General features: G+C 35.7%; 1 protein-coding gene across 1 annotated transcript in view; it reads left to right on the top strand.

The window, feature by feature from the left end:
• The window catches only part of LOC106867613 (multidrug resistance-associated protein 1), a 42,594-nt gene that overhangs the window by 10,136 nt on the left and 11,612 nt on the right, over nt 1–20,846 (top strand). Inside the window, exons 5-21 of the mRNA XM_089338684.1 lie at nt 2,127–2,243; nt 3,571–3,632; nt 3,710–3,841; nt 5,240–5,422; nt 5,921–6,095; nt 7,115–7,435; nt 8,870–9,007; nt 10,457–10,603; nt 11,785–11,869; nt 13,192–13,264; nt 14,257–14,383; nt 14,838–15,014; nt 17,017–17,184; nt 17,774–17,963; nt 19,150–19,255; nt 19,512–19,659; nt 20,478–20,730. Coding sequence (XP_089194810.1) covers nt 2,127–2,243; nt 3,571–3,632; nt 3,710–3,841; nt 5,240–5,422; nt 5,921–6,095; nt 7,115–7,435; nt 8,870–9,007; nt 10,457–10,603; nt 11,785–11,869; nt 13,192–13,264; nt 14,257–14,383; nt 14,838–15,014; nt 17,017–17,184; nt 17,774–17,963; nt 19,150–19,255; nt 19,512–19,659; nt 20,478–20,730 — 2,602 coding nt within the window. The remainder of the gene's footprint in view (nt 1–2,126; nt 2,244–3,570; nt 3,633–3,709; nt 3,842–5,239; nt 5,423–5,920; nt 6,096–7,114; nt 7,436–8,869; nt 9,008–10,456; nt 10,604–11,784; nt 11,870–13,191; nt 13,265–14,256; nt 14,384–14,837; nt 15,015–17,016; nt 17,185–17,773; nt 17,964–19,149; nt 19,256–19,511; nt 19,660–20,477; nt 20,731–20,846) is intronic.

The raw sequence follows: 20,846 nt of genomic DNA, 5'->3' as shown, positions 1-20,846 counted from the left end.
TTCTTTCTTAGTAGCTTTGTACATCATTTGTGGCAACTGCACAATGGAATACTACTTTCAACATCTAGGACAGTTCTGCTAAGCTGCACACAAACATCTCAAAATGCATCCAAAAGAAGAACATTAATTTCTAAATGTACATCAACCTGTGTTCCATAGGTTCTCTGTATCCACTTTCTGTCTATTCTATAATTACCACAATGTCCTCAACTCACCTAAAGTAGCAAGCTAACTACCCCCACCAATGCCCTCTTAACACACCTATCTCTTCTCCTCTTCTTATACTCACTTTGCATAATCTTTCCCCCTCAAATATATCAATCCTCTGCAATTTCATACAAGCCCATATTTTTCCTGCATATATTAATTTATAGATCATCAGGGTGAACACAAACCATATGAATTTCACCAGCCTGAGTTGGTTTTCAATGTTTATAGGAAGGAATGTTTCCTTCTGACAAAGCCATAAGAAAAGAAACAGTAATCCATTGAAATTGATCAGTGGCAGGATTGTTTCGCTCTGAACTAAGGACAAATTAATGTATAACCACACTGAAATTATTCTTCCAGTAAGGCTAAATATGTATTTCAAATGTGTTGATATATAATAATAAAAATAATAATGAACTTTTTGTATACAATGCTCAGGTGCACTACATCTCATTAGAAAAGGTAGCCAAAAGTGCATGTACAGTACATGGAATAATGTACCAAAAGAGAGAAGGGTGAACAGTAAACGAATTATGAAAAAAAGTCAGGGGACATCAGGTGTGGTGTTAGTGAATTTCAAGAAGTATAGAAGTTTTGAAGGATGTTGTGTCTTGACAGCCAACAACTAATGTAGGTGGTTTATTCCATGCTTCAGTAAGTCTGAATGTTAAAAAACATTTCCAAAATTCATGGGTGCTGTGCTGTTTTCTGATTTTGCAAGCATGTGCCTAAGAGTTAAACATATGGGATTCAAAAAAGGTAACCAAAGGTTGTTGCTGGAAAGACGGTGGATGACCTTGTAGGTTTCTACCAAGTTGTTGCAGCTGCCAAATGTTGGACCTTTACTGTGTCCCTGCCCAGGGAAGCAAAATATTCAGAGTAAGATAGATGCCTGACAGTGGATATTCAGCTGGTTGCACATTTAGAAAGTTTCCAAGAGACTGATATTCTGAGAAAGATAGGGGCTCCATACTGGTGATGCAAACTCTAAGTGTGGATGTACCATAGCCACATTCAGCCTTAAATAGATAGCTGGAAAGCAGCTGACAAAGGTCTTACTGAGTGAAGCTAAGACACCTTCAGACTTCTTGATAATTTTAAAGATGTGGTTTGTCCAACACAAATCACTGTTAACAATAATTCACTAACAAACTTCTTAAGATTGGTAGAAGGAGTATGTAAAAACTGGGACCACACACAAATGTATGAGTGGTTCAGACGTTTCCAAGATGGCCAAAAAAAATGTTTTTAGTGACGAACGTTCTGGGGGTCCCTCAACTTGCAGAACTGAGAAAAACACTGCAGATGTGCATACAGCTGTGAGGGGAAATCATTGAATCACCATGCATGAGTTATCAGGGCACGTGCAGATTAGTTATGGTTCAGTTCAGTCCATTATCACTGAAGATTTGGGTATGAGATGCATGTCTACCAAGTTTGTGCTAAAATTGCTTTCAGCAGACCAAAAAAACACTTGGGTTTCAGTTGCACAATATCTCCTTCATAGTGTCGAGAACAATGAAAACTTTTTGAAAACTTTGCATAGGTCTCTGAGCAGGTATCACCAAGCTTTTGGCAAAAATTTGATGCAGATTTTCTGCTCAACTTACTCTGTTATGCTTAATGCAACGATCACACGCTATACACGTTCCTTCCAAGCACTGCTGTAAACAACGCAACTGAGCTAGAGCGTTAAAACTTAGTGCACATGCACAACAGAGTTCAAAGTCAATCTGTGCCAAGTAGCTCGACTCTGCATGCTTTAGCTTCATTACTATAGTAAGAGTCCAGATACTTATTGATCAGACCACATACAGAAGAATATATCTGTGTTTATATATATATATATATATATATATGATATATGTGGTATATTTCTTCCATTCTGATTTGTCTTTCTTTTTATCTGTCTTTAGATGTACCAGACAGATGAAATAATGTTCAGCCTTTTCTACGTCGAATACATTCTTTTATGTATACAATTGGTTCTGCACTGCTTTGCTGAAGTTCCACCAATTGAGCACAAAGGAAGGGTGAGTACTATTGACCTTGTATCTGTTCAAAATATGTACACATACAATCACACATAACCACACATATACACACACATGCGTACACACACACACTCATACACACCCACACAGAGAAATGCAAAATACACACACATACAACCACATATGCACACAATCACCCTTTTCCCCATTTCTGAAAAAAACTTCCAGTGTAAAACTTTCACAACTTGGTCATGCCTCCATTTCTTATATTCTTCTTGTATCAACCTGGGACATTCTGCAACAATCTGTCTCATATCAAATTCTACAGACTCCACATTTTACTGACACCTTCTCCCCATGCACATATTTTCTCAATTTGTTTGCTTTTATTGCTTGATCTTGAGCTGCTATAATTAGGCTCTCTGTTCCTTTTTTTGAATTGCCCTTTTTTTCAATCAAGCCCGGGATTTTGTTCACATACATCATCAGTGGTTTTCCAAAACTGACCATGGAAATAGGTTTCTTTTCAATCTGCTTAATATGCTCTCTTTGAATTATTATTATTATTATTATTATTATTATTATTATTATTATTATTATTATTATTATTATTATTATTATTAAGTCAGTGATCTGGTAGAATCATTAGCATGCTGGAGAAAATGCTAATGGCATTTTATGTCTTTACTTTCTGGGTTCAAATTCTACCCAAGCCAACTTTGCCTTTCATATTTTCAGTTGAGTGCTGGAACCAATGTGATCGACTCACCTGCTCCCCCAAAATTACTGCCTTGTGCCAAAATTAGAAAGAATTATTATTATTCCATGCTGCATTGCACAGCACGTTATCCTTGAATAGCTTCAGTAGTATGTCAGTGTTGGTGTGAGAAGAGGTTGCTAGCTCCTCGCTCTGAGGGTCACTCTGAGTAGTCTCTCATGACCCTTCTCACAGTGCAATGTAACCAACTCTTAGAGAGAAGAATCAATCTTTGGCACTTTATTTACTAAACCCAGCAGGATGAAAAATAAAGTTGACAATAGCAAAGCCAGAGTGTATGCTGCATGGGGTAGTCCTTGAGTTTGCTGTGCCTCTGTACAAGCTTATCCAGCAGACCCCAAATGCCCAGAGCCAACCATCCTCATTGTTACCCACTCCTGGCTATGCTACTGCAAGTTGACCTCAGCAAGTTTTGAACTCAGAGCACCAAGAGTAGGATCAAATACCACAAGGCATTCCATTTGATGCTTTAGTGATTTAGCCAATTATCTAGTATTTTTTTTTATTTAATATGTTATTCTCTGTGTTAAGGTGGTTATTTCAGAATTGGTGATTTTTCTTTTTTTTTTTTTTTTCTCAACTCTACAGGCTCCAAATGCAGAGAAATTAGCATCGTTTCCATCTCGATTAATATTTTGGTGGCTAAACGGGTGAGTACCTGCCTCCTCTTCTTCTCCTTCTCCTCCAAATCAATCTATATCTAATACTTCTCTGGTTTCTCTTATAGATTATGTGTGAAAAGTATCAAGCATGAATTAAAGGATGATGATGTGTGGGAACCACATCCACGGAATTTGTGCAGTCAAGTGGTGAAGACATTTCTGAATGAATGGAGTTTAAAATTAAACGCTATGAAACGGTATGTTTTAGGATTAGAAAGGTTTGAGAGACATTTTATCAATATCTTTTCTGTTTTGCAAAATATACCTGTTGAAAAACTAAAAACATACTAGTTAGAAGCACACATGTTAATATGATTAACTGTAATACTGCACCTTCTCTCATTGGTAACTGAGCCAATGAGGGCCTCTTTACATGGTCAGCTGCTTAACACTAACATAATGAGTATTCAGCTACACTTTTCCAGAAATATAATGTACTAACTGAATATTCCATTGTTGCCGGATAATCTTCCCAATAGATTGTCTTGGCAGACTTCAAAATAGCACACCCACAAAAGTTAGATTTTCTCAGTTTTGACAGGAACTTTTCAAATTTGCTGGGATTTAAACAATAACAAAACAAATTTCGTAATCTAGTTTTTAATCCCCCTTCCCACACCAACCAAGCCCATGTGTGTGTGTGTATGTAAGAAAAGACATATTTCCTAACGAAAATGTATGTGATTATAAAGCAAAGGCTCCAATTTTAACAACATTGTTCAAAATAAAAACAGCAATTTCGAAAATGCAATGAGAGCCCTTTTGCGAGCAATGCAATGGACAAGTTGAGTACAAGTAACAACAACACCAGCAACGGCAGTAATAACAACAGCAGCGACAACATCAGCAGCACCATCAACAACCACAACAGCAACAATAACAAAGGTGACAACAACAACAACAATGATAATATTATTATTATTATTATTATTATTATTATTATTATTATTATTATTATTATTATTATTATTGTTATTATTATTCAGTGTTCAAATTCTGCCAAGGTTGACTTTGCCTATCATCCTTTCAGGGTTGATAAATTAAGTACCAGTTGAGCACTGGAGTCAATGTAATCAACTATCCCCCTCCCACAAAATTTCAGGCCCTGCGCCTAGAGTAGAAAGGATTATTATCATTATGATTATTATTACTATCTAATAAGGTGGCAAGTTAGTGAAGTCACTGGCATGCCAGGCAAAATGCTTAGTGGCATTTCGTCCTTTTTTACATTCCCAGTTCAAATTCCGTGAAGGTTAACTTTGTTTTTTTTTGTTTTTTTTTTATCCCTTTCAGGTCAGTAAAATAAGTAGGAGTTGAGCACTTGGGTCAATGTAATCAATTTACTCTTACCTTGAAACTGCTGGCCTGGATAGCTAAGATTCAAAACTTAGCTTAGTGGTAATTCATCTATCTTTACATTCTGAACCCAAATCCTGCCAAGGTCAATTTTGTCTTTCATCTTTTCAGGGTCTGTAAGGAAATAAGTACCTGTTATTTTCTTTACTAGGTAAAAAATTATGGCAGTTATTTTAGCATTAAAACTGTAGTTATATTGTAGCCTGTCTCCCAGTTTTTAATTTTTCTCTTCCTTACAGGAAGCAAATGTCATATGACTCATCGTCTGGAGATAAAGCGGGGAAAAGTTATCAGGTACAACAGAGGAAAGAAGTATCACTAACCTTGGTTCTAATACGACTCTATATGGTTGACATTCTTAAAACATGTCTGCTAAAGTTTCTCTATGACATCCTATTGTTTATCAGTCCTCAGGTAATGAGGTATGTTTTTCAAAAGTTTTTCCTTTGATCTTTTTCTTGTTGCTCTTTCAAGTTTTTGAAAATGTTTTATATTTTATAATTTATTTTCTATTTATGATTGGAGTAAGGACCAAAGATGGTTACACCTCCTTGTTAGGCCAGGGCTGTGTGGCACCAGACAGCTAAACATGCATCACCTAGTCTTTGGGAGCTGTGGCTTCCAATGAGAGGTGATTCAGTGCATGATGACCAGTCCAGGTCATCATGCACGTTCAGTTGATCTCCACTAATGCCTATAATCTCCCCAAGAACACCACTAATCTTCACCAGAATGCAAGGGTTGATAGGAAAATAGAAAACAAAAGAAACAAGCAAAATGCTGCACATATCCAAAGAACACATAGCTGTACTCAGTAGTGTAATGAAAGCACTCATTGAATGAATGATGTAATGACAATGAAACAATGATGACCATGAATGATTAACTAAAAGAAATTTTCATATTCTCATTCATTTCAGCTTCTTGATAGCATTCATTGACAGTAAAGAGCCAAGTTGGAAAGGTTACACAATTGCTGTTTCCCTTTTGGTTATGAATATCATACAAACTATATCCTTACAGCATACTTTGTATATTTCTAACAATCTTGGACTCATGATAAAACAAGCCGTGACATCAACAATTTTCCGCAAGGTAAGTTTTAATTGGTTCATTTGTAGTACTTTTTCTTTTGTTGGTGGTTTACACAAAACATTTTCTTTACACTTGTGATCAGTATTTGAATATATTTTGCAGATCAATAAACCACTTGAAAGTTGTTTTTTTATACCTTCTATGGACTGCTCAAAGCTTACTAACCTCTTATACCATGATTCTTTACATATCTGTACATACACACACACACACACACACACACACACACACACACACATACACACACACATACACACACACACACACACACACACACACACACACATATATAGGTTATGAGCGATAGTGGTGTCAGTTACACCCAGATGTTTCAGGTAATGCTGAGTAAGTGCTATGGCTAGACCACAGTTAAGCTCCAGGTTCGGTGATTAAGTGAATAAGGGGTCCAATGTAGGTCATATATCAGCGTGTGAGATAAAAAGCCAATGCTGTGTATAACATAGAACATTTATAAATAGAAGGTCTTACAGCTGTTTCCAGGATATTTGTTATATCCCTTCATCTACTCTTTTATTTCATTGCTTATTATCTGCAAATTTTCCATGTCTAGATCTTTTATCTGAATATTTCTATGTCTAGATCTTTCATATGTTGTCCACTTGTCTCTGATGACAGAACACCCCATATTCAGGCATACTTGCCTATCACTTGGGATATCCCAGAAACAGCTGTAAAACCTTAACTAATTTAAGAATAATATAAAATAATGTATATGACTTGAGATGCTTGCTATGTCTCGGCATTTGTTGTCCTCTTTTACATATATATATGTGTGTGTGTGTGTGTGTAATGTGTGTATACTAGCATAAAACATTACATCACATTGTATTCCTTCATCTCAAAAGATAATCTAGCTGTTTGGTGAATAAAGATTGATAAAATATGCACTGACCAACTAAAGTCCTTTGCAATGATTTCATAGAATTTCAGTAAAAGTATAAAAGAGCAAAAGATTTTTAATCTTCTGACTTCTTGATCTTTCACTTATTGTTTTTTAGGCCCTGACCCTCAAATGCAGCTCATTAAAGGCAACATCTGTTGGAGAGACTGTTAACTTGATGTCAGTGGACTGCCGACGTTTCCAGGACACTTTACCGTTCTTCTATTTATTGTTTTCTGCCCCTTTCCAGATCCTATTAAGTCTCTATTTCCTCTACCAACAACTTGGTGCAGCCATATTTTCTGCTCTGGTTATTCTGTTTTGCTTCATACCAATCAGCAGCATCCTTTTAAAGAAAATGAATCATTACTTGGAAAGGGTGATGGTAATCAAGGACAAACGGATTATATTCATGAATGAAGTGCTAAATGGAATGAAGGTAAACTTGGTGGAATTTTCTTTCAAGTCTATCATGCACAAACACAGACACAGACACACAAACATATATATGCATGCACAGACACACTTATTCACACACATGCATGTATGTGTGTGTGTGTGTGTGTGTGTGTGTGTGTGTGTGTGTGTGTGTGTATAAATGTACAAGGTGTTCAGGCTCCTTTTTTCAGGAAAAGCTTGCACCTCTAGATTTTAGCTTATTTCTTCAATATTCTCAATTTATTATATGTTGGCATGTTTCACAAAGATAAATGGATAAACTGATTGTCTTAGACTCAGTTTAAGACCAAAGATCTAATCAAGAAAATAGAAGCATTGACTTTCTGGTGGTTTCACAGTGAGTTGTTTTCCCAGAATACAGTAGGCACTTATTGTAGTGCTTTCAATATGTTTTATAATTTTCAAACCACATTTTTATAAATTACTCAGTAATATCTTGCTTTCAGTTTTGATAAAGTGTCAAGTATTATTGTAGCAGAATCATTAAAGTAACAGAAGAAAGCTTCATGGTGTTTGTTCTGGTTGTTTATGTTCTGAGTTCAGGCTCCATCAAGATCAGCTTTGTCTTCCAGGGTGAATAAAAGAAGGGAAGACAATACTTTAACACGACATTTTTTTTTGGTTGTCAATCAATTCGTGCGGCACCTATTTCTCAAGTATTTTTGTTTTTCCAATCTCTTTCAAGTGGTTGGAAATTGTCGTATATGTTATGTCTAATTCTGAAGCAAGCTCTCAAACAGTTTTGCATGGATTGGCTTCAACTAAGGCTCTTAGTTGATCATTGTCAACATCCGATGGTCGACCACTATGCTTATCACCTTCAAGACGCTCATCACTGCTATGAAATTTCTTGAACCACCATTGTGCTGTATGTCCATTAGTGGTTCCTGGGTGAAACGCATCGTTGATATCACGAGCTGTTTCAGCAGCTTTTTGGCCTAGCTTGAACTGGAATATGATAATTGTGCGAATTTGTTTTTTGTCCATGCTGTATTCAACATTCTGGAAAAAATGGTCTAATTATTCAAAAAGAAAAAGAATAACACGATTAGATAGAGTGAAAAACAGGCTTTAAAATGATATATAAAATCAAAGTAATTTTATGAAAATTAATTTGAAAATACATCATTTAAAACCAAATTAAAAACTCTGCAAGAACTTTCTTGACAACCTAATAGTATTCACGTTTGTGAGAGCAGCTGAGTTTATTTCAGATATTCTTATTTTAAAAATCATCTCTGGCTAACCGTTTAGGGGATGTTGGTGTTACCTTGGTGGAGGTTTGCACTCTCTGAGTGCTCTTGTTAATATTATTACAAATACTATACAATTCCATTTCCTAATCGACTTGAATTTGAGATTTTCTGTCTGTGTGAGGATTCCTTATTTGATTTAATTTTGATTATTTAACTAGGCTCTTAAACTGTATGCCTGGGAACCAAGTTTTGAACAAAAGATTAATGAGATTCGAAACGAAGAGACGAAGTTTTTACGGAAAGTTGCTTATGTGAAAATATGTTTAGAAGTCTGCTGGAAAATTGCTCCATTCCTGGTGAGTTCTTTCCTTATAAAAAAAAATGCCTTTTCCTGCATTGTAATTTCATGTCAGCTATTTCAGGTCCATGTAAAGAAAATCCAGTAAACTTATAACAAGCATGTAAAACCAGATTCAAGGTGGTTAACTTACTTTAAATAGTTAACTGTAAAAAAACCTCTGTTTATCATAGCTCTAATTGTGCTTTTAATGTTTGATGAAAGGATGGAGTCTTTGATTTGCCCTTTAGTGTGCAATCAAGGGAAAAGTAAGTCTAGTAACCAGATGTTTTTAATTGATACATGAAAGCATACAAGGTTCAAGCAAAGTTTAGTGAAGTAAACCTGTGCATCTAACTCCAGGTAAAGTCTGATTGAGCAGACCTGCAATCAAAGGGATTTCAACTGCAACTAGCCTGTTTTTATACAAGTGTGTATGTGTATGCTCAGAATAAGACCTCTTTTATTCCAATAAGTGAGCTCACCATCCAAGAAAGCACTTGCATTAATTCTTCAACCTAAATTGATTGTAGAATTGGTAGTAACTGCTTCATTTGGTAAATTGCAGCATTGCATCTGAAATTATAGCAGTCTCACTTGCAAGATAAAAATTGATGTATATTAGGATGTTGTCCTTTCTATCTTGCTTTAAGTATCTGAAACTGGAACACCCTATAAATCCCATATAGAATTAGTTGCCTTCCACAAACATTGTTTGCGTAGCATCTCTCAAATTATGTGAAAGGACAGAGTTCATAATGTTGATCGTTTCGAGAAATGTGTCATCTCAAGATTTGAAACATATTGTTTACACACCTGTCTTTGTCTCTTGTTCTTTGTAAATTCCAACTTTATATATATATATATATATATATATATATATATATATTTCAAAAAAACTTAGGGAATAATAAGTATTCCAGATTATCAGGACTTTTACTATTTTACACTTTACTAATGCAATGTAAGCAGTATCATTTATTTATATATATATATTCATAAATATTTTTTCCTCTCATGAGGTTCTAGTTGATAGAATAGATTGACTCAAAGTGCCACACAATATGATCAAATCTAAAACTATGTGATCACTCAGTGAACTTCTTAACCACACAGCCATTCTGAAATTCAGTTTAAGATTTCTTTTATGATATCTAATTGTTCCAAGGCTGACGGATTAGCAGGGAAAGTAGAGTAACAAACAGAATACCTTGAGCTATATTTAGTCTTGTACCTTTGTGTTTTCAGTTCAGTTCTCCACTGCCTTTAATCCTTCTAAGGAGTTTAAGGTCTTAGCATAAGTACCAGGCAAGTACTAGATCAATATAATTGACTGTTCCATGCATGAAACTTGAGGCCTTGTGCCTATGTTAATTCTTTACTTTGTTTTAACTATCACAATCAAAGGCCTTGCAGGAGCACAGCCCTCAAAATGAATCAATATTTAACTGTTCCTATTATTTTGTAGATAATATTTACCACTTTTACTGCATATGTATTATCATCAGAAGATCATACACTAGATCCACAGAGAACCTTTGTATCAATGGCCCTGTTCAACCTTCTAAAGGCACCTATAAACTATTTTTCAATGATGCTTGGTTTTTTCGCTCAGGTGAGTCTTTAGCCTTTGTATTTTTTATTACTTGTTTACTTATTTTGTTAATATAGTTTATAAATATATTATATATTTATTCCTGACACCTCATCACCCTATTTTTATTTCTTTCCATCTCCAGTCACTCACTTCCACCTTCTTGCCTAAAATGTGAGTTGTCCTGTAGATCCTCTACAGCAAGAAACCTGTTCCACTCTGACCCCTTCTCTCATACTTTTAGCCCTCATCGCCTAGTGTGTGTGTGTGTGTGTGTGTGTGTGTATAAAGCTAAGAATGTGTGTCTGTATGTGTGCATCGCTAAAACTCAACGGATCTCATTCAAATTTTACACATGCCTTGCATAGGGTCCATGCAATGGACCAAAAAAAAATTCAACTTCTTGCCTGATGCAAGCCCAGAGCAATCTCTTATTTCTTACACTGTTTTTGTATTACATGTCAAAAGTGAAACAATAACTTCATCAAATGTCAGAAGGGAAAACTAGAATTAGTTGATATCTTCTGTTATCTTGATGACAAAGTCAGTAGCAGGGGTGGATGCTCTGAGAGTGTAGCTGCTAGAATAAGGAATATATTGGGCAAAGTTCAGAGAGCTCCTACCTTTGCTGGTAACAGAAGGCCTCTCCCTCAGAGTGAAAGGCAAATTGTATGATGCCTGTGTGTGAACAGCCATGCTACATGGCAGTGAAACATGGGCTGTGACTGCTGAGGACACGATGCATAGGCTTGAAAGAAATGAAGCTAGCATGCTTTGCTGGATGAGCATACATGACAGAGTGTAATCATCTTAAGAGAAAAGTTGGGCATAAGAAGCATCAGATGTGGTGTGCAAGAGAGACGACTGTGTTGCTATGGTCATGTGATGCATATGGATGTGGACAGTTGTGTGAAGAAGTGCCAATCTCTACCAGTGGAAGGAAGCTGTGGAAGAGGGAGACTCAAGAAGACATGGGATGAGGTGTGTTTACGTCCCTGTAACTTAGCGGTTCAGCAAAAGAGACTGATAGAATAAGTACTAGGCTTACAAAGAATAAGTCGTGAGGTTGATTTGCTTGACTAAAGGTGGTGCTCCAGCATGGCCACAGTCAAATGACTGAAACAAGTAAAAGAGTAAAAGAGTACACATAAGTATCAATACAAGGGATTGTAACTTTAAAGTATCCTCCATTTTCATTCTAGCTGTCAGTCTCAATTAAAAGAATACAAAAATATTTGTGCACGGATGACTTGATACCAGTGAATGTCTCAAATAAGACAAAAACAGGTAATTTTTCTGTTTCTTTCAGTATAAATAATGATATGCAAAATAGACACAAAAGTACATATTTAGGGTCAGTGTTATGTCAGTTATTGCAATCTCCCAACAGTTGACTCTGACAAAACAAGAAATCAGAACCATAAAGTGTTGGGACTAAATACCACAGGTATTTTGTCCAATGTTCCAGTTATTCTGCCAAATCACCACTAGCCTTGATTCTATATGATTAATGACTCTCACTAGATATAACAGTTTAGGTCAAAGGTTCAAATTGGAATATGTGTACCCCTGGGGGTACACAAGAGAAATTGCAAGGCTACATAAGGTTTCAGAGTTTTGAACTAATTCCAATCAACTAAATGTAATGTGTGGACAGTCTTGTTCTTCTCATCCACTGATCGTTTTGAACAAGAATTTTCAGCAATGCTTATAACCAAAAATAAAAAATAACCATACAAGACTGTCAACTGAGAAAGATATGAAACAGTGGGTTGGAATTCAGTTGTTACTTGTTAGAAAGAGCCAAGCTAATTCTTCCAATTAAGAATGTGACATTAGCTAAAAGGACATTGATTTCACACAGAGGCCAGAAATTTGGTGGGAAGGAATAGTCAATTTTATCAGCCCTAGTACTTTACTGATACTTTATTTCATCAAACCTGGAAGAATGAAAAGCAAAATTGACCATGGCAGGATTTGAATTTTTGAAATTAAATTAAATTTGATTATGTATGCAAGTTTCCTGATGGGAAATTGTGTTGAAACAGTTATTGTTATATTTGGGAATGGTCGTATTGTTTTGCCAGTTAAACACACACACCATATACTTGGTCTTCTCTTCAGCTTTATTATTATTATTATTATTATTATTATTATTATTATTATTATTATTATTATTATGATCATTATTATATCATAGTGTTTTATATTACAGTGTCCTTTGCCTAAGCTCTTTCGTGACACATCCAGTTACTTCTTCAGTGACTCTTTATCCTATGTGTCTCCAGATCTTGTTCTGTTTAGTCCCTACTAGCTTGGGCTAAACAGAAAAGAGGAGACACATGGGACAATGGGATAAAGAGTCACTGAAGAGATCACAGGATGTATGATAAAAGAGCTTAGACAAAGGACACTGAAATAATAATAATAATAATAATAATGATGATGATAATAATGATAATAATAATAATGATAATGATAATGATACTAATAATAATAATAATAATAAGCAAGTCTATATTTTTGAAATGATAATATTCTATTTTTGTTCCCCACATGTGATTCCGAGCAAAAATCATACAATCATTTACTTGTATTTACTTTTGTAGATACTGCAGTTGTTATCAGAGATGGAAGGTTTTCATGGGATGTCTCAGATGCCAATAGTTTTCAATTAAAAGAGTGAGTACCTGAATACTCTTTTGCTATCAAAAGGTTGTTCTAAATAGACATTGAGATTTTTCTAGTAACTTACTTTTAATTTTCAACTATCTTATAATAAATAATTTTATTATCATATTGTGCAGTATACATTATGTAGATATGACCATATGGATCAGAAGTTCATTTGACAATTGCATAGTTACTGTTTCAATCTCATTGTGCAGAATCTTGAGCAGGCGTGTTCTATCACAGGTTCAGGGCAACCCATACTTTGTGAATGAAAAGGAAACTATGCTCAGATTTTTTCTCTAGCAAAGTTTGCATCTCAAAGATAAGCGTTTCTGTCCAGGCTAGAAAAGACTTCATCTCCCAAGCAAATGCTAACTCTCTACAATGGACTACGGTGCCCTCTTGACCCCGTGTTGTCTGCTCAGTTCTCCAGTCACTTTACAGACTGAACTGGATGCATTTTCTATGGCACCAGCACTTGTGAGGTTGCTTTGTTTCAATGCCGCTGAGAAGAAGAATTATGAAAGGATGACAAGCTGGAATTAAATCCAGATTTTAAGTGTGATGGGAGAAATAGATTCGTGGTTGTGAGAGGATGGTAGAGGAGGAGGTAACAGAAGAGCCAGTGCTTGTGGGAGAGTAATAATGACAGGAAAAGAATAGTGCCAGATGTTAGTAAGTGAGATATGATGGATGGGAGGGATGGGAGAAGTAGAGGAAGAGTTAGTGCTATTTCATTATATGAGTGAATAAGAGCATGTCAGGGTGGGTAGTAGAGTGAGAGAGAGAGAGATGGAGAAAGATAGAAGTGAGAGAGTACTGAGAAGATGGTGGAGCAATGGGGAGGGAGTCAGTGAAAGAGATAATTATTTATTACACCATGCAGTTAATCAATTCATCTTTCTGTGACCTCAACAAAGCTATAAAGATGTACCTAAGAAACTCAATCAAGCATGAAAACCAAGTTTGATATTACTCTTTCGGTTTTTTTTATATTACAGTATCAACATCACAATACCAAAGGGTCAACTGGTAAGCATTGTGGGCTCTGTTGGCACTGGTAAAAGTTCTTTGGTTTCTACCATTCTTGGAGAAATGGATAAACTGAATGGAACTATCAATATTGAAGTAAGTGCCATACTTGTTTGATGTGTGCATATGTGTGTTTGAACGTGTGTGTGTGTGTGTGTGTGTGTGTGTGTGCGCACGTGTGTGTATGTGTGTGTTTTCTATATATTGAGGGAATGGTTTGTGTGCATCTGTATGTGAACTTTATCCTTTACCTAGTTGCTCATAAACTTATTATCATTATTCTCCACCACAACCCCACCTGTGTTCAAATCTGAATATTGTTACTTGTATCCCTTAACCTCTACTTACATACCCACACCATTATTTTCATTATCACTTACACACGTACACGTGCACATACACACACACACTCTCAACAATCACAATCAACAGAAAAACATAACAAAAGAAAAAACAAGACTTTACATGTGTCCAGTGTACATAAAGATTGTGTATTCAGAGGATGAACTAAAAATGATGTATTAACCTTAATTATTTCTCTACTTTGCAGGGTAGTATTGCCTATGTTCCACAAAAGGCCTGGATACAGAATAACACCTTGAAAAACAATATACTTTTCAACCAAGAATACAATAAATCCAGTTTCTACAGTGTGATAACAGCATGTGCTTTGCATTCAGACATTGATACATTACCGAGTGGAGTTGAAACAGAAATTGGAGAAAAGGTACATGAAGCAAATCACCTCACTGCAATTAAATGCTGTCGTTAGCAGTTGAAAGAGTTGTCCTAAATAGAGCCAGGATATTTTTTCTTAATGATTTTAATTTAGAAGAAAGGGCTGTGCTCCAGTCTTTGCACATTCTCCAAGGTTGATGAGGTCAGTGTGGTTGTTGTTTCTTCTTAACAATTGTAAGTTGATGATTGCACGAACAATATGGGCTGGGTGAGGACTGCAGAGGAATAATGTTCCAGGGAGGAATTATTGTGAATTTTATTATTAATGTGTGGACTGTAAATGGGGGAGAGATAGAAATGATGAATGAGTTTGATGAACTTGAGATAGATTGCACAAACCAAACCAACTCTGAGGAACAGATGCCACTGAAGTAGTAAGAGTACAGAGATAGTCCATTTGTAGATAAGAAGTTGGACGGTGTTGATGAGTGACTGCATGACAATCGGTCAAGTGGAAGGTTTTTTTTTGTTAATTCTGTGGCAGTATCAGTGCATAGGCCTTTAGTTCAAATAAACTTGACATGGCTCTTAATTCCATATAACTACAGTTGTCTGGTCAAAAATTTGTACCTGATTTTCAGGGATTACTATCTGAGATTTACTAGCATCGTAATTTGGGATATATTTAAGCTCTTGTCCACTTAACATCATGAAACTAGCTGCATGCAAAACAATAGGTCTGTGGCTATTAGCATATGGAACATTAAAAATCTAAATAACTAATATGGTATGGCTTTTAAGTGATCTAATATGATAGAAACATGTCTGAAGTTTTTGTTACCATACCACCATCAATCAGTCTCTCTCTCCACTGCATTCTAATCTTGATTAAAATTTTATAGTTGTCTCCCTTGCCTTTCTTCACCAGAATTAATCTTCCAACTCCTGATTTATTTTCTCCTTCCACTATGTTTGGTATACTAACAGGGATCTAGAGTTTTGTTTGAAAATGCTTTTTGAATTTAGCTTAAAATATTCTGGAAAGTGTATTTATTACATATATGAAATGACAACCCATTTAAGGAGTATGCCATATGAGTTTTTCAATTGATATTCATCTCTCTTTTCCCTCCATTCTTTTCCATATGGGGCTGCCAAGTACCTCCTGTGTAGCAGGACACCTATCTTAACCCTTCTATTATAATTTAACCTCTCAGCTGGCAAAAAGCAACCTCCCTCAATACTATACCCACTTCCTAATTGAGGGGTCTTTGTCTTGCAAGTTACTTGGTGACCTCCACTGGTGCTGGTGCCATATGAAAAGCACCCAGTACACTCTCTAAAATGGTTACTAGTAGGAAGGACATCTAATCCTAGAAAGGATGCCAAAGTAGACAATAGAGCCTGGTGCAGTTCTTTAGCTTACCAGCTCCTGTCAAAGTGTCCAACCCATGTCAGAATGGAAAATGGATGTTTGCTGTTGTTGTTGTTGTTGATGATGATGATAAGGAATCACATGATATTAATGGTATTTTTTTTTTAGAATATTCTATAATATTTAAATCCATGACAAATCTATGAATACACTTTCCAGACTATTTTAATCTCAAATTCAAAAAAATTTTCACATAGAATTCTCGATCTTTGGAGTAACTGTTCAAGTAGTCCCAGCTCATAAGAATATATCTTTTGCTGATGTATATTGGCTAAAGGTGTAAACAGTAGTGAAAAACAGTGCTCTTTGGATTACAAATAATTTGTTGTGACTCTCTTTGTCAGTGATGCAGTGAACTAATCACTGCTATTGTCCACTGATTTCTATATGAAATAAATAAATCAACCACACACACACACACACACACACACACACACACACACGTCTGCGTGTACAAGCACGCATAGACAGCCCTAAGTAAGGAAACCTTGAACTTCAGTTGTTTGAAGGCTTACACTTTGAGTAGATTGTTATTTTATATATATATATATATATATATATATATATATATATATATATATAATCATTTAATGACTGCCTTTGTTAATATTTTTAGGGTGTGAATCTGAGTGGAGGTCAACAGCAGCGTGTCTCCCTGGCACGAGCTATCTACAATGATGCTGACATTTACATCCTTGATGACCCTCTAAGTGCTGTTGACTCCCATGTTGGGAAACACATCTTCAATAATGTCATTGGACCTGATGGGTTGCTTAAGAATAAGGTAAGACATTGAGCCAATAGAGTTTCTTAAGAATATATTCAGATCATAAATGAACCAATAAAATTGCTTAGAAATAAGACAAGATATTCTCCTAAGAGAGTTTCTTGGGAATATGTGAAGATATTGTCCCATATTGTTTATTGAGAAATTTGGTGAAAGATTCAGCCATTAAAACTCCCTAATAACAAGCCTGAATTTGGACTGATAGGATTTCTTAAGAGTAAGGTAAGGAATGAATGATTGGGATTAAGAATTTGGTAAGATATTGTTCCTTATGTCAAAATAAAATAATAGATTCCAAGGAAACCAATAATGGTCTGCGTCAAGCAAAAAACAATCCAAAGAGTTTGCTTCATTAGAAACCAACATTTCTATTAGAAGCTTAACTGCAGCTCATTTGTCACCACCACATTGTCATCATCCTCGTCATCGTCGTCGTCATCGTCGTCATCGTCGTCATTGTCATCATCATCATCATCATCATCACCTACTTTCCTTCCTTTCAGATTCCTTATTTGCTGAGTCCAGCAAACCTTCACGATAGATCCCCATGTTGATTTTATTTTTAATGTTTTTTCACTCCACACAGACTCGTATTCTAGTGACTCATGCCATCCAGTGGCTGCCCCAGGTTGACTGCATACTGGTGATGGATGAAGAAGGCAGGATATCAGAACAAGGCACTTATGAGGAACTTGTGGAACATGAGGGGGCTTTTGCCGAGTTTCTTGAACGACACCTGAACAAGAATGAAGATGCTGAAGAGGAAGATTATGATGGCAAGTCAAACACTTTCACCTTTCAGATTTCATAAGTGGCAGGGAGCTATCAGAGAAGTCTGGTTGTTGTTATTTGAGCAAATCTATAATCAAAGACATTCCATCCATGGCCATACCATCTTTATTTCAAGCAATGTACCTAAGATGATGTTATCTGTGATTTCTCTCTTGTTTTAAGATGGTAGACTATGATTTGATGGAAATTAGGCTCTATTTCTAACAGACCAAATGACCATGTAGGGGCCCAGTTTGTTTGTGAACAAAAGAACACCGTATTACACAATAACCAATTCATTTATCTTTTTCTTCTTCTCTTTTAGTTCCCATCACATCTCAGATTCATAATAAATTATTTCCAACACTTGACTGCTACTTTATTTAACTTGGAAGGATGAAATTAGAAATCAATGTTGGTAGGGTTTGATCTTAAAACATAAATAGTTGTAACAAAATACTACAAAACATTTTATCCAAAACTAAAATTTGTCAAAACATCAAATGGACTGGAAGAAATTATTCTACTAATTCATTGCCTCTTGTTTTGTTTAATCTGAGGTCAAGCTTGATGAAGCAGACCCAAGATAAAATGCGTTCTTGTCTGTTGCATGATACCAAATCATGGACATTACTGCAGAGTGATTTGAAATTGCTTTCAAAGTTTTTCAATTTGTTGAACACCTAGAATATCATAGATTATTAATTGATTGTCAACTGACCATCTCAGAAATTGTAATTGGACAAGTATAACAATAAGTGTTTTCAAATGGATTATTCAGGTTGCTATGCAGACCACATATGTATCTCAGATCACAAAAACAAAAGGAGAAAAAAGTCTTTTTTATTAAATACAGAACTTATAATTGGCTTACAATTGAGTAAACAGCTTCAGAGAAACTGAAAAATAATCATTTATGATTCAAAACATCAGGTGGAATAACACAAATATAAAATGTATTCATCCATGATGTGATGGACACTTTGCTGAGACTGTGACTAATACTCTAAAATATTTTGACTTATGGTCTTACAAGATTTTGGTTGAGCGGCTAGCAGGCTGAGTGACCATCTAAAGGCTCCCTCCACTGGTTCATGTGCATGTTTGTGTGTGTGCGAGTGCATATGTGTGTATGTGTGTGTACTATCATTAGTTGATGTTATAGTGAGTTTCTTTATTTGTTTTGTACAGTGACTGAAATGAAAAAGAAGATATGGGAGAGAGTTAATTCCACATGCTCCCCAACAGAAGACAATCAAGAGCTTGAGAAGATCGCAAAGAAATCAAGTGCCTTTCAGTAACTAACACAACCTTTCAATTTGTCTCTTTTCTTCTCCTTTATAAATGGACGACTATGTTAGAACTCTGCCATAAAGTCATTTTCAAGTCAATTAACCACTGGGAAAATTTTATTTTGTTTCTGTTTTATGAGCCAAAAGTTTTCATGTTATTTAAAGTCCATCCAATTAATCGGTGTGGAAGAAAGTTTTATCCTTTGACATTTTAAATATTTATATATTTTTAACAAAACTATGTTTTTGTTTCTATTACAGAGAGACTCTTTCAAAGAATAATTCTGTTAATGAAGCCTCAGCATCACCAACATCTCTAGGCCTTCCTTTCAGAAAATCAAGAAGTGAAAGTATAAAAAATCAATTATCAGGGAAAATAATTGAAACTGAATCAATTGCGACTGGAGCGGTAAGACAGAATAACTTATGGGGAAGAAGGGTCATTTAAGTTCTTAACACCATTTCAATGGACCCAATCATTTGTGCATTGTAATATTTCTGATAAGGGTGACAAGGGATTATCTATACGACTTGGGCAGAAGAAATATGACAAAAGGTTATTTTTCTTCCAAAGAGCTAGTTTTTTTTTTTATTTCTCTCACCAATGTTTGTATCTTTCTTCAATGTACATCATCTAAACACACACACACACAAGACTTTGTGTGTGCGTGTGTGTGTGTGTGTGTGTGTGATAGGTTGATTTCTGTCTTGAGCAGTGGTTTTCCTCTTAGGTCCATATGATCCCAGAGGGTCCATGTAAGATTTTGGGGGATCCATGCAAGCAAAATAATAAACTGGGGATCCACTGTAGTATTTTAAGGGTCCATGAAAAATTTTAATTTTTATATATCTATTGCAAGACCCAATTAGCTTTTCCTTTCTCCAACATTTCACTTAGTTCAACCTACATGAGTTAATACGTGAACAGCAATTGTGAAAGACGTATCTATAAAACGAATTTTTAAACACTGAATGGCTATGGGGGTGGGGGTCCACCAGAATAAAATAGTTACCAAAGGCGTCCATAGGTAAAAAAAATGGCTGAGAACCATTGATCTGGCAGAAGATTTTTCTTTGTAATCTGCTTAAAGTTTCAGAAATCTGAGATAATCTCTAGTCTAGCAAAGCACAAAAGTCTGTAGAAAGGTTCAGAGTGTCTCAGTGCCAGATTGTGTGTTTGAAATCATTGGCTTTGATTCAAAGAATTTTCATGTTCACTTCTGACAGATCAAAGCGAATGTCTACAAGAAATACGTGAAAGCAGTCCGTTATTTACCATCCTTTTTCATTCTATTGATGTACTTATCCTACCAAACACTGGAGGTCTGCTTAAATATCTGGTTGAGTTGGTGGTCAGAAGACAGATTTGGTAACAAAACTTCCTCTCTAAATAACATCAATAGCAGCAGCAGCAGCAGCAGCCAGCGGGATAATTTTGATCTTTACATTGGAGTCACTGGTGGACTTGGACTGGGCGAAGGTAAGGCAGAAAATGTGTTCCTTTAATTTACACTTTACTACTACTACTACGACTACCACCACCATCTCTCCCCCTTGTGTCTGTCTCTCTCTTTCTCTCTCTCTCTCTCTCTCTCC

Source organism: Octopus bimaculoides, chromosome 20 (assembly GCF_046866305.1).
Source record: "Octopus bimaculoides isolate indiv1 chromosome 20, ASM4686630v1, whole genome shotgun sequence".
NCBI classification, from domain to species: domain Eukaryota; kingdom Metazoa; phylum Mollusca; class Cephalopoda; order Octopoda; family Octopodidae; genus Octopus; species Octopus bimaculoides.
Note: the sequence above shows the minus strand (reverse complement) of the source record. Positions and strands in the feature narration are given on the sequence as shown.